This window comes from Olea europaea, chromosome 15 (assembly GCF_002742605.1).
Source record: "Olea europaea var. sylvestris chromosome 15, O_europaea_v1, whole genome shotgun sequence".
Lineage (NCBI taxonomy): Eukaryota > Viridiplantae > Streptophyta > Magnoliopsida > Lamiales > Oleaceae > Olea > Olea europaea.
The window spans coordinates 10,863,305-10,877,789 of NC_036251.1; the positions used below are offsets into that span (position 1 = coordinate 10,863,305).

General features: G+C 36.0%; 2 protein-coding genes across 3 annotated transcripts in view; both read left to right on the forward strand.

The window, feature by feature from the left end:
* LOC111410134 (O-acyltransferase WSD1-like) overlaps positions 1 to 5,435 on the forward strand; it is a 10,485-nt gene extending 5,050 nt beyond the window's left edge. The window contains exons 2-6 of the mRNA XM_023040351.1: positions 4,140 to 4,212; positions 4,316 to 4,383; positions 4,460 to 4,672; positions 4,744 to 4,881; positions 5,055 to 5,435. Of these exons, the coding sequence (XP_022896119.1) occupies positions 4,140 to 4,212; positions 4,316 to 4,383; positions 4,460 to 4,672; positions 4,744 to 4,881; positions 5,055 to 5,210 (648 nt within the window). The 3' untranslated portion in view covers positions 5,211 to 5,435. The remainder of the gene's footprint in view (positions 1 to 4,139; positions 4,213 to 4,315; positions 4,384 to 4,459; positions 4,673 to 4,743; positions 4,882 to 5,054) is intronic.
* Positions 5,436 to 6,935: 1,500 nt separating this feature from the next.
* Positions 6,936 to 13,811, forward strand: LOC111410135 (probable E3 ubiquitin ligase SUD1). Of its 2 annotated transcripts, none has more exons than XM_023040352.1 (9): positions 6,936 to 7,375; positions 8,265 to 8,957; positions 9,857 to 10,609; positions 10,698 to 10,909; positions 11,023 to 11,346; positions 12,163 to 12,323; positions 12,423 to 12,586; positions 12,668 to 12,814; positions 13,040 to 13,811. In XM_023040352.1, exons 1-9 carry the CDS (start codon positions 7,064 to 7,066, stop codon positions 13,547 to 13,549), a joined length of 3,276 nt encoding a protein of 1,091 aa, XP_022896120.1. In that variant the 5' UTR covers positions 6,936 to 7,063; the 3' UTR covers positions 13,550 to 13,811. The 2 variants fall into 2 exon arrangements, with proteins under 2 accessions (XP_022896120.1, XP_022896121.1); XM_023040353.1 differs by having other exon boundaries at positions 12,166 to 12,323.
* Positions 13,812 to 14,485: the final 674 nt, after the last annotated feature.

Here is a 14,485-nt window from a genome sequence, read left to right on the forward strand (position 1 = left end):
TATATATATATATATATATGTGTGTGTGTGTGTGTGTGTGTGTGTGTGTGAGCCACATTTTCAAAAAAAATACATTCTTCAATAATGATTTGACATCATTTCAATCACACATTTTTCAATAAAATAATATTACACGTAGTTTCAAAACTTTTCCTTATTTTTTAATTACACATTTCCCATTGATGTGATATGAATAATGCATTTTTTTACTTAAAATGCGACTCAAACATGGGTTATATATATATATATATATATAACTGAATAAATAATAATGAGTGCTCTAATTTGGCAGCTACCACCCACTTTATTTTAAAAAATTTCTCTCAGTGAGAAAATAAAGTTCGTCTCAAAGTCCATGAAAAATGCAATCATAGAAAAATAACTATGAAACTAATCATAATCATCAATCGATGAAAGGCAAAATTTATATGATTGAAGGACAAAATTGGCAACAAAATCTCAATATATATAAAAATGAAATTCATACGCACAAATCATAGCAACATAAAAATATTTTAACATAAATATAAAAGTCGTCAATCAATTTTATTTTTTTATTTGATATAATTTTAAACGGGTCAATTTTAAATAAAATTTTAATTGGGTCAAAATTTAAAATTTTAGGATCAAAGCTTTAAAAGTTAAAATTAAAAGCCCTTTTGAAAATCACATGTTAACCTTAAATTTAAAATTAAAACTAGATCCTCCAAATTCTCAAATTACAAGTAGGCCCTTCTTTTAAATAATTGCAATATGACCCCAATCTCTTAAGCGCAGACAGGCCATCCCAAAATTTGCCACAACCACCGAAAGAAGCCTGAAAATCATTGAAACTCAATATACATACAAGAAAACAAAACCTTTTTCTCGTAAAGCAAAATAAAACCTCAAATTATAGACAATATCTCCTCGCCTTTGATACAAAATCATCCAAAAACAAGTCTGCTTAATGAGAGAGAGTTAAACACACCTATACACATATATACACGTGTATATGTATAACCGTTGTATCTATAGGCAATGACAGTGGACACCATAGAATAGCTTTTAGTACCACTTAGAATCCAGCACGTTGTCCTCATTTAGAACTCAGTTTTATCAAACACCCCCTCAGACAATATCTTCGAAATGAAAATTTTACCATTGCATATTGTGGATTATTGATAACTAACTGGCCAGTACACAATAAACGAAAACAAATTTAAGGGTGTTAGAATTTTGGCAGTTAAAACATTTGGGGTAATTGGCACAAAACGTTTCTATCTTTCAAGGTAATTGTGTAAAATGTCTTTACTTTTCATTTTTGACATTTTTGCCCCTATTTCCACCCTTCGTTGAGCAAAATGTCATTTTCACCCATTTTTCCAATATAATGACGATTTTACTCCAAATTCAAATAAAACAAAAATAAAATAAAACAAAAAATAAATAACTAATTGCAATCACGGTCCTAAAAGTTTCAAAACATCATGGCTTAGTCCTAAATTCTTCTCCACCACCACTTTCATAACCCTACCACCTTCCGGCCACCACCAACCTCACCTCACTTTCCCCTACCTCGAACCCACCTGAATTCGCCGCAAAATCAAGCTAAAACATTTCGGTGATCGCAGCGACTGTGCAACTCCGATTCCGACAAAATAGCCAAAATCTCCAATTTCAACGACACCCATGCCATGCCCAACATTCCAGTAAATTATACACATCAAGACGTCCCTTTCCATGGTCACCAATCATCCATAAACACATGGAATCAAAACCAACATGCTCGTCTTCGAACACAGCGATTGTGCAACTGTCAGACGAATTTTTCTACGAGGATGGTGGGTCCCATGATCGCGGACCACTACTACAAGCACCTACTCTTCATGGCACATCCAATGAACATATGGGTTGTCCCTAATTTGGCCTGAAAATGGCAGTTTACTCAGGGAAAAGAACTCGTGCTTTAACTAATCCGATTCCCTTTTGATTGATGTTCTTTCACATCTACAATCAATCAATTGCTCCAACCAGCATACAATTCAAGGTGAAACGACTATGGTTACTGAATCAATTGCTGCAATTCACCAATCAGATGATTTAATTTTGGATTTGGCCTCAAGAACAACTTGCTCGGGCGAAGGAGGTTTTCTTCTATTAGTTCATGACTCAAATGTGATTCAATACACAAATCAACATAGGGGAAATGAAATTCAAGGTCAAAAAGCATTAGGTAATTGCTCAATTGCAGAAATTACAGCACTTGTTTGTCGAATTTTGGAGTCAAATGATGTTCTTCATAAACCTATAACTGCTGGTCCAATTCATTTAACTTCTGGGCATAATTCCTGCAAATTGATACCACCATTATAGCCCTGGTGGTGGAGAAGTTCGGCGGGCGTAGCGGCGACTTTGTAGGGCTGTGAAAGTGGTGGTGGAGGAGAATTTAGGACTAAGTTGTAATGTTTTGAAAAATTTAGGATTGTGATGTGATTGCAATTAGTTATTTATTTTTTGTTTTATGTTATTTTTGTTTTATTTGAATCGGGGGTAAAATTGTCATTTTATTGGAAAAATGACATTTTACGCAACGAATGGTGGAAATAGGGGTAAAAATGCCAAAAAATGAAATTTACACAATTACCTTGAAAGGTAGAGACGTTTTGTGCCAATTATCCAAACATTAGATACGCCAAAAAGGAAAATTTTTAGGTTTCACTCATCTATACAAACTTGCCAATGATAGCAAATAAAAAGTAAAGAACTACAATAAGGTGATGACACCATAAAGGATCGTTGAGCCTTCAACTTCCAAACTCATATTCTTCTAATGATAGTGTTAAGAAAAGGTAAAGCAATGAGTGGAATAGAATTAGGGTTTAGAAAGAGAGCAAAAAGTATATTTTAAGGGAAAAAAATATTGAAAATTATGGTGTGGCATAGCTTGGGTCTCAAATTTAGATCGATTAAAACCTAACCGCCAATAAAATTATTTGAGTGAACAAAGCTTCACACACAACCCTCTCTCTCTCATAGTTATCTTTGTGTGTGTGCATGTGGAGGAGAAAGAAGGGGGTGTTGCGTAAAGAGGTTAAAGGTGGAATTTTGTTGTCCATTTATTTTATAATTCAAAGGTAGGAATTGGAAAAAATAAAGTTATTTTATGAAAGATTCTTATCTTAGCATAGTAGGCTCTTATAGCAATTATTTAATTTAATTGTAATAATGCTAAGAATCAAGAATCACATAATTATAAATTGATAGTTCGAATTCATACCTGCAAAAGACATGGTTGATATAAATAATAGCACTTAGATATTCCCCTCTTTGCTACTCACAAAGTATTACCCGTCAATGGGGCAAGCTATTAAAAACAATATAGAGAGGAGAGGAGATGAGATGAGATGAGATCTAGTCTTTATATAAAAAATTATCAAGCTGTCCTATTACGACTTAAATTCTAATTAGAGTTTACATATATTTTCGGCCCACGTACTTAAAATTACCACATCATATTAAATATAGCCCCTAAAGTGTAAAAGGTTCAATTGACCACTTAATAAATTTGTTTCAATCAGAATATTATTATGAGCCTTACATTTAACCCATAAATTTACAATCAAATGAGAAGCCCATATTAGAAATATTCCACCACAAACATCATAACTCATCATAAATATCTAGTTGTGTCTACTCTTAAATTTCGCGGAAGGATTGGAAGAGGTGTTTAGATATTATTCTTTGTATTCTCGCATGTACGACTTCCATTTACCTTTATTTATATGGTAACCTTTATTTTTAAAAAAGATATGTTCGAGACTATCATGTCGTTTATTATGTTTCTAGAAGTAATATCGCCCCCAACGGCCAACCCGAAGTTATATTTTTCGAAGTACTATACTTATACTATATTAATTGCAAGAAAAAAGCTCAATGTACAGAATAAAAAGTTACCAGAAGGTTTACAGGTTCTCACATGGGGTGGGCCCCATGTAAATATTTTATTGCAAAAAATAAATCACTCACCTCACCTATGTGTCTTATCCGTAAAAGTTCTATGATGTTTTCCCTGTACCAGTAGCTTGGTTTTAATTGCAATTCTTATATTTTGAAAAAGTTTGAGGACGACTGTAATATGTTTCTGTATTAATATGCAGACAATCAACGATGTTCTTTTCGGGATGGTGTCATGCGGGTTTTCAAGGTATTTAGACATCAGATCAACAAAAGGTAAAGTTCATTGTAATTTTTAGTCACTGAAATTTAAGTTTGGGATATAACTCTGATGTGATGAAATATCATTCCATTTGCTTGATTTATTTGTATTTTCTAGCTGTACAAGAAGGTGTTCGATTCACAGGCGTTGCTATGGTCAACTTAAGACCACAACCTGGATTGCAGGTCCATTAATGTTTCGATTTTCGACTGAAGTGCATTTTTCTTGCTTGAAGTGAAATGAGCGGTTCATTCATGTCAGGATATATCCAAGCTGATGAGTAGCGACTTGGGAACACGTTGGGGTAACAAATTCGGGATGCTTCTCCTCCCGGTTCACTATCACAGAGGCGGTTCCAATCCACTTGAGTTTGTAAAAAGAGCCAAAGCAATGATCGATAAGAAAAAGCTATCACTGGAGGCTCCTTGCTCGTACAAAATCGGGGACTTGGTCATGTCTTTTTTCGGGGCAAAGGTGAATTGATGTTTTCTTTTATTTTTCAATCGTAGAACATATTAACTAGACTCTTGTTTCATGGTGTGTAGGTTGCCAGCATTCTTAATTACAGGATTGTTTGTAATACAACGTTTACTATCTCAAACGTAATTGGACCTCAAGAGGAGATCACTATTGTCGGAATCCCTGTGAAGTACATTAGGGTGAACTCAACCAGCCTACCACATGTAAGTACTGAACTTGCACACTGTTTAATTTTCCACTTAGCAGCAGTTTCAAAAATATGCCTTACGTGATTTCGGAAAAAAAAAAAAAGTTACTTTTAAGCTTAGTCAAATATACTAATGTAACAAGAGATGAGAGATATTTAGTCGTGTTTTTTCTTTTGTTGGCTATGCAGGCAATCACATTGCATATGATGAGTTATGCCGGGAGGGCCGACATGCAAATCCTCGTCGCCAAAGACATAATCCCGGACCCCGGAGTTCTGGCCAAGTGTTTCGAAGATGCCTTGCTTGAAATGAAAGCAGCTGCCGAGGTTCCCAGCAGAAGTTGAGAGGAAGTTTTCCGAACTGACTCTCTTGCACTCTTTTTGTATGTTCTCTCTTTCTTTCGTTGAAAAATTGAGTGCACGATGACATGTTACATTGTTAGACAAAAATTAAGCTTCACCTTTGGTTTTATTTATGCTTCCATTTTGAACTGGTGAAGCTGATGATTGATGAATATAAGTAACTAAATTTACAGATGATTCATATTAAAGAACAGAGGTTTTGGTTTATTTCTGGTGAAAATTTCTTCGAGTTTACTATTTACCTTTTGAATAATGATTACCTGTTCGAGCTACGTTATTTGAAAAAAAAATACATTTTTAAATAGTGATTTGATATCATTTTAACCACACATTATTCAATAAAATAATATTATACGTAAATTTAAAACATTTTCTTATTTTTAATCATACATTCTCCATCAATCTACTATTTGAAAATACATTCTTTAAAAATAATGTAGCTCGAACACACATTAGTGTTCTTGCTTTGTGAAGAAAAAGGTTGAGAGGGTGAGAAAAATATTTTAGTATTTTGTTTTCGAACAATTTTTCTCTTGTGAGCATAGGTAGTTTGTTGGACGCGTTGAAATTATTGTTTCTCTTTTTTGGTTTTTGTTTTTTTGCTGCGTTAAGTGTGGATTAATTTTTTCGAAAGAGTTGCTACCTCTCTTTATAGTCATGTTTAGCGCTTGATTGATTTTGATTTCATAAATACTATTCATCGAATTTATGCAATTCAGATTCTTTTAATAAAATAATTTTACAAGTGAAATTCTTACTTTTAACCACTAATTTTGTGTTAAAAAAAAAAAGGTTTTTTTATCAGAAAATCATAAAAAATATTATTTTTAAATTAATGTACAAAAATGTACGAAATTATTGTCAATTGGACTGAGCTTCGTTCAAACTTAATTTCAAGTTTGAACCTTATTACTTAAATTTTATGAAATTAATTTTATCTTATCCATGCAATTTGCAAATGACACAACGAATCATGTCCCACCACGTACGCTCTCAATCTTCACCGACTTGCCTTGGACAATTTTGGTTTCCGAAATCCATTAAATTAACCTTCAAACCTGAACCTACCCAATAACTCAGAACTGATACCAAGGATAATCTTGTCATTTCAACATACCGTATCTTGTCTCCGTCGTTGTAACGCTACCGTGTGGTCTTTTCCTCTAATAAATAAATGGTAAAATTGCACTATTTGTCTCCAATATATTTCCCTTGAAGTAGTTGGTCCACAATGTCTTAAAAAGACCAAATTAATCTCCAATTTTTTTTGCTATTGTTTGACGATCCAAATCCACATTAAAAATTGTCATGAATTTATGTAATCCCATGGAAACTATTTGGTTCAACTAAAAAAATAGACTAAAATCTAATTCAATATTAACAATTTATTTTAATCATACATTTTATGAGATTCATAAATTGTAAATTACATATTTTATTAATTTTTATCAAAACTTATTTATTTTTATTAAAACCAAACAGGGAGTCGGGAATTGCTTGTTCGATTGGAAAATGAAAAAATGCGCCTTGTAAAACTAGCGGTTCATGTCCAAATTTGGATTGTTGTATTATTAGGGACAAATTTGCAGTAATGATAATATATTGGTGACTAACTTGCTCCTTTTGAAATATGGATGATCAACTTGCTACTACAGAAATACATTGAAGACCATTTGTGAAATACTCTTTAAATAAATAACCAATCCTTTGAATCAAATTCCAAACCCCATATAATAACATAACACCACCTACATGGTCACCGGCCCCAAATAGAATTATCAACCAAACCCTAGAGAGCGGATTAGAAAATTCCACCGGCAATTTCCAACTGCTCGATGGAGATCGGACCGGAGGCGGAGGCTGCGTCGTCATCATCGTCGTCCTCTTCCGCGGCGCCTTTGAAGTCCAATTCAACATCATCGGTGGCTTCTTCGCCGGGTTCAAAGAGCTTTAATGATATTAACAATAGTGGTAAGTACGATTTGATGGATGACGATGAGGAGGGAGATGTTTGTCGGATCTGCCGGAACCCTGGTGATGCTGATAATCCGTTGCGATATCCGTGCGCTTGCAGCGGCAGCATAAAGTTCGTTCACCAGGATTGCTTACTTCAGTGGCTGAATCACAGTAATGCTCGCCAATGCGAGGTCTGTTTATTGATGTTTAGTAAACTATTTTGTGTAATTAGATATCATTTGTGAGTTGTTGTTAATTCTGTGAAAACTTGTCGTGTGGTTAATATGTGGTTGAGTTCAACATATGATTTTTTTGATGGATCGAAATCTTTTAGAGTCCTTCAGCAAATGGAAATTGGGCGAACGGTTAGAGATTTCAGACAAAATGAGCGACCTTTATTTAGTTTGAGTAAGACTGTGTTCAAGGGAAAATGGCAATGACCAACCTTCCAATCTGAACATATGGTTACGTCGTATATGTAGTTGATTAGAAGGATAAGCACTGATAATACGTAACATGGGATAGATATAACATACGATGCTATGCATAATTAGCAATGATTGACCCAGTGTTCACTTTGATTATGGATGCTATTGTAGATTGTACTTAGGGGTGTCGCTGTGATTAGAAAGATGGACCCCAGACAGTAGAAGTCCTATATGCTATGAAGATTGTCCGGCGGAGAGTTTAAAGCATTAACCTACGGGAAATAGAAATTTAGGTGCATTAGTTTCTGATAACTTCTTCAAAATGCTCAGCAAACTTTACTGTCTTCATATTACTATCAGAATTTTTTGCTAGAGGACATTTGAAATACTACTGATACCAATATATTTGTAATAGGGTATTGTTTAATCAAAACTGTATCAACCTTTCCCAAGAAATATATATTAAAGAATTGGACTGCGAATTCCATAGTATAGGATATGAATTTGGATAATGTATAGTGCTGAATTTCTGTTCTAAGTGCAGCACATCATTTTTGGTAGGTTTCTATAGCTATTGATATTTATTCTCTTCAGTTTGTGCTTGATGGAGTGCGGTCTTCCGTTACTTATTCGTTAGTTACATATAATACAGGTCTGCAAACATCCATTTTCGTTCTCTCCAGTTTATGCTGAAAATGCTCCGGCAAGGCTTCCATTTCAAGAATTTGTTGTCGGGATAGCTATGAAAGCCTGCCATGTTATGCAGTTCTTTTTGCGCCTCAGTTTCGTGCTTTCGGTTTGGCTTCTCATTATTCCTTTTATTACCTTTTGGATATGGCGACTGGCATTTGTTAGAAGATTTGGTGAAGCGCAGAGATTATTTTTGAGTCACTTATCTACAACAGTCATTCTGACTGATTGTCTGCATGGATTTCTGCTCTCTGCAAGCATTGTATTCATATTTCTAGGGGCAACTTCTCTGAGAGATTACTTTAGGCATTTACGAGAACTTGGAGGACAGGATGTCGACAGAGAAGATGAAGGTGACAGGAATGGAGCTCGTGCTGCAAGAAGGCATGCTGCTCAAGTCAATAGAAATATTGTTGGTGATGGGAATGGTGATGATGCTGCTGGAGCACAAGGAATTGCAGGAGCAGGTCAGATAATACGCAGGAATGCAGAAAATGTTGCTGCTCAGTGGGAGATGCAGGCTGCTCGTCTTGAGGCTCGTGTTGAACAGATGTTTGATGGCTTGGATGATGCTGATGGTGCGGAGGATGTACCCTTTGATGAACTGGTTGGCATGCAGGGACCTGTATTCCATTTGGTTGAGAATGCATTCACAGTGAGTTTATATGTCCCATAATTTCCTTATTTCTTTTGGTGCCTGATTGGAACTGGATTTTAATTTTGTTTTTTAAGTCATTATTATTACATGGAATGCTATTAATCATGTGCTTGATAATATATTTCCCTAGTTAACATGAAACTCAGCTTGCTGCCATGTATGAAGCCTATAGCTGATCTGATATGGATAGCTACTTCTGCATTCTAGATGTCAACTCATCTAATTTGCAATGGCAGTAATAAATTTCTTAAAATCTTGCAATGCACAGTGATGTAATTTTCAAGTCTACTTATTTTGTTCTTCATGTAGACTTCTATTGGATTTAGTTTCATGAGACCATGCTAGGTGGATTGGGTGGACTGACAGGTTAGCATGCCTATTTTACTGTTATTAGTTTGCTGGGACGGTGATATACATGTACAGATGTAGTAACTTTCGATCAATCTCGTTATGTCTGACTGTAGTTACTGGTTTATAAGCCGTTCCAATTTTCTGAAAATTTGTTATGCATGAAATTCCTCTCTTAGCTTTTTCTTGAATAACTGATCACTGGAAGCAAGTACTTGGGTATTAGACTGTCTCCAAATAAGTTTAATTCTGTCATCACTCAATAAAGCAGATGGGAAATTGTCAGACAGTTGTTTTTGTAAAGTGGCATGGTTTCTACAGCCATGGTGCACTATCATTGGTTGTCATTCACAGATTTAATTTCCTTACCTGGTGAACAAGATGCCTTTACATCATCTCCATGCTTGGATGTCAGTGGAATCATTACTTGATCTGCATGTAAAGGTTTATTTATGAATTGCTTTACAAAATCAGCAAGCTCTTCTAATGCATTTTGTCTTATATGCAACGGATTATTTTGTTGCTGAACTTCCTCCTCTTCTTTGCAGGTTCTAGCAAGCAATATGATTTTCCTTGGAGTTGTGATCTTTGTGCCTTTCTCATTAGGACGTGTTATACTCTACTATTTATCCTGGATTTGGTTTTCTGCTACTGGTCCTGTATTATCGACTGTCATGCCACTTACGGAATCGGCCCTGTCCTTGAAGAATGCAGTGACTGCAGTCGTGAATTTGACGTCTGATAACCAGGAAGATAGTTTGCTTGGTCAGGTCAGTGAGATGTTGAAAGTAAATGTAACAGGAAATAATGAAGTATCTGGCAACCTAAGCTCAGCTATTGCAAATGATGTCTTCAAAGTGCAATCTGCTGGGGTTTCACGGCTTTCTGATGTTACTACTCTTGCTGCTGGCTACATGCTCATATTCTCGCTGGTCATTTTCTATGTTGGAATTGTTGCCTTCATAAGGTATACCAAAGGAGAGCCTTTGACCATGGGAAGATTCTATGGAATTGCTTCAATTGCAGAAACTATTCCATCTCTCTTCAGACAGTTTGCTGCAGCAATGAGACATTTAATGACTATGGTTAAAGTTGCTTTCCTTCTTGTTATTGAACTTGGGGTTTTTCCTTTGATGTGCGGATGGTGGCTGGATGTTTGTACAATTAGGATGTTTGGAAAGACGATTTCACAAAGAGTTGAATTTTTCTCTGTCTCGCCACTGGCAAGTTTTTTGGTTCATTGGGTTGTAGGAATTGTCTACATGCTGCAAACCAGTATATTTGTCAGCCTTCTTCGAGGGGTATGCACTGTGCCTAACATTATATCAACTTGTATTTTCTAAGGGTTCTATGTTAGCTACCACTAACACCAAATGTATTTCTTTATAGGTTTTACGCAGTGGAGTTCTATACTTTCTTCGTGATCCAGCTGATCCTAATTATAATCCATTCCGCGATCTGATTGATGATACTGTACACAAGCATGCTCGTAGAGTTCTGTTGTCTATTGCTGTTTATGGGAGTTTGATAGTGATGTTGGTATTTTTACCAGTTAAACTTGCAATGCGATTGGCTCCCTCCATTTTTCCACTAGATATTTCGTAAGAGCGCTCTCCACTTCTTTTTCAGAAAATATCACTTTCTTGTCTGTTGCAGTTTCTGATTTTCATAGAATCTCTCTTTATTAACCTATGCATAAATACTTCACTTGCAGTGTATCTGATCCATTTACTGAAATTCCTGCTGACATGCTTCTCTTCCAAATATGCATTCCTTTTGCTATTGAGCATTTTAAGCTGCGGAGTACTATCAAATCCCTTCTGCGCTACTGGTTTATAGCTGTAGGCTGGGCACTTGGTTTAACAGACTTTTTACTCCCAAAACCAGAGGACAATGGTGGCCAAGAAAATGCAAATCGGAATCCAGGGAGAGGACTTGCACATTTTGGTGCAGAGGAACGAGCTGTATCACAAGCCTCACAGGCAGTGCAAGGTGGCACCGAGGAGGAGCACGACAGTGATGAACCGGCTGATCAAGAGTAAGTTGCAATGAGGATAATTATTTATTAGCTTTCCGATGTGGAATTTTCTGTGAACCATTTGTTTCCTTAGATTTTAGCCTGTTTGTCCATCTCCCATCAATTCAGTTTGGTGTGTGCACTTTCACATTTCTGTGATTTAAAGTTTTTGCTTTTGATTTTTACTCAAGGACCACTTGTAAACAAGCCATTGTTTTTTCTTCTTCAATTATGCTGATGCTATCTCTTGGGAACAATTATACCTAATAGCTATGATGCACTGACAGACACGTTTGGACGCGTGACACAATTTGTCAGAATGGTACCCACACATTGATTAAATTCTTTAAAATTCTTCATTTATATAGTATAACTATGATTTTATACTTACTATTAATTTTTCTTGTTGAAATCTTTTAAAAATAGTACCTCTTTGTTATATTATAATAACTTTTTGATAAAACTATACATTACTGTCAAAGAAAGAAAAAAGACTCTGGTAACATTCGAGGAGTGTTGGTGTCCGGCACACGTGGACCCACCATTGTAGTAGAAGGGTCCTTGCAACATCAATTGATAGTAGTGATGTAGCATGTGAGATACATAGTCATACACAGACACAGAAATTTTTAGCACATACACACTGACTAATCCTGCACATTCAGTCGTCGTCCACTTTTTTATAGGGCATCCTCAAATGTTTAGATTGCGTCTTTTCTAATTGATCCATGTACCTTCAGTTGAGGTCAGCTTTTGGTAGATTGGCAATGTTTTTTCGTAGAGTTATTATTTTGTTCTTCTATGAGCATCTTATAATTGTCTGTTTCAATCTTTTAGCAGGTGGAGGTTTGTGCTTCGAATTGTGCTGCTGTTGTTGGTAGCTTGGATGACACTACTTGTTTTCAACTCTGCATTGATAGTTGTGCCCATTTCACTTGGGCGGATGCTCTTCAATGCCCTTCCACTTCTTCCATTAACCCATGGCATCAAGTGCAATGGTAATGCAATTTATTAAGTTGTTTGGTTATGTCCTTATTTCAACTTAAGCAATGAGAATCAAGCCATAATCTTCACTTTTCCTTGATTTTCTTCTTTAGATTCATATGCTTTTGTCATTGGAAGCTATGTCATTTGGACTGTCTTAGCTGGAGCAAGATATTTTACTGACCATATTCGGACTAAGAGAACTAGAGTTTTGCTCAATCAGATTTGGAAATGGTGTGGCATCATTCTCAAGAGTTCTGCACTGTTGTCGATATGGGTAAGAATGGGCAGTCTCAGTTATATTTCAATAAAATTGCAGGGGCTTTTGATGTTAACTTGTGTTACCTTTGTGCTGCAGATTTTTGTCATTCCTGTCTTAATAGGACTGCTGTTTGAACTTCTGGTAATCGTGCCTATGCGGGTTCCTGTGGATGAAAGTCCGGTTTTCCTTTTATATCAGGATTGGGCCCTCGGACTAATCTTTTTAAAGATCTGGACAAGAGTGGTTAGTTTTCTCTCTATTTGTCTCTTTTGATTGGGGTGGAGGGGTTTCAGTAAATTTTTAACTTCATGGTTGGGTTCCTAACCTTTGTCTTACCATTTTATGATAGCTTTAGAATGATTTCATTGCTGTAGCCTACAGTGATGAATAGCCATATGGCAATGGATGCACTGAGATCAATACTTTCAAAAAAAATATGAACTGTTTCAATTTTTTTTGTTTAAACAGGTTATGTTGGACCACATGATGCCGCTGGTGGATGAAAGTTGGCGTTTAAAATTTGAAAGGGTGAGGGAAAATGGCTTCTCTAGACTGCAAGGTCTTTGGGTACTGCGTGAGATTGTTTTCCCTATCATTATGAAGCTGCTTACTGCATTATGTGTTCCCTACGTTTTAGCAAGAGGTGTGTTTCCGGTGTTTGGGTACCCGTTAGTAGTTAACTCGGCTGTCTATCGATTTGCCTGGTTAGGGTGCCTGAGTTTTAGTCTGCTGTTCTTTTGTGCCAAGCGCTTCCATATCTGGTTCACCAACCTCCACAATTCTATACGTGATGACCGGTATTTGATTGGTCGTAGACTCCATGACTACGGGGAGAACTTAGACGAGAGGCAAACTGGTTCTCGTGTTGCCCTGGAGGCTCAAAGTTCAAATGTGAGCGATATTGGCATGATTCAGCAGAATCGAGAAGCTGCAGATGTAGGGATAAGGCAGAGAAATGTTGTTCACCTGGATGCATAAGTACAGACACTGAGTAACTGGTTCATTACGTGTGAGTCGTGGAATGAGAAAATGTAATACTAGGTTGTGGGGGTGATATGTCATTCGACTTTTGTGAATATAACTTGCCAGGGATTATTTATGTAGGAATTAGTGAGAAATGGTTTGTAGATAGCTTCTTTATTTAACATGTGATTGTGTAATAGAAGAGTTGACGTGGTGCTATTAACTATAACAAAAATAATTTATTTTTGCTTGTGATTTAATTGATTGTTGAACAAGATATCTTGGAGTTCTTTATGTGATGATCGATGCCTGATTTCGACCGTAAGACGATGATTCGTGATTCTCCCGCTTGCCTTTTTTGTTTAGCCAACTCTTTTATCTAGGAAATGGATATCAATTTGACACTGGGCATCATTAGTAGTTGCTTGTACTATTCTTTGTCAGTTCATTGAAATTAAGAGCTTGTTTGATACAGCTTAAAAGTCGATTAAAATTAATTTTTTGACTGTTATTTCACCATTTCAGCCGTCATTTTTGAATTCTTTTCTTAGAAGTATGACTTACTTTATCTCCAACGGTCAAAAAATCAATTATCAAAATTCCTATTTCAGGCCATGAGCTGTTTATGGCTCACATTTACCAAAATCTTAATGTTTCTTCGGAGTTGTCCGCTCATTGCATGATGGAAGTGTTCGATTACAGTGTGACTTGCCGCTTCAATGGCTCGATTTTAAAGACGACCAACTCTACAACTTCTACTGTCATATCTTCCAAAATCAAGTTGAGTACTGTCCAGTTTGCAATCCTTGCTACATCTGCCTCTACTATATTTTCTATGTTTAGTATGTTTCAGATATAGCAACTCCCTCATAACAATTCAAGAAAATAAAAAGGTTGTAGAAGTCATGTATTAAGCGACTTGAAAATTTGTTGAAAACCAACTCTCCTAGG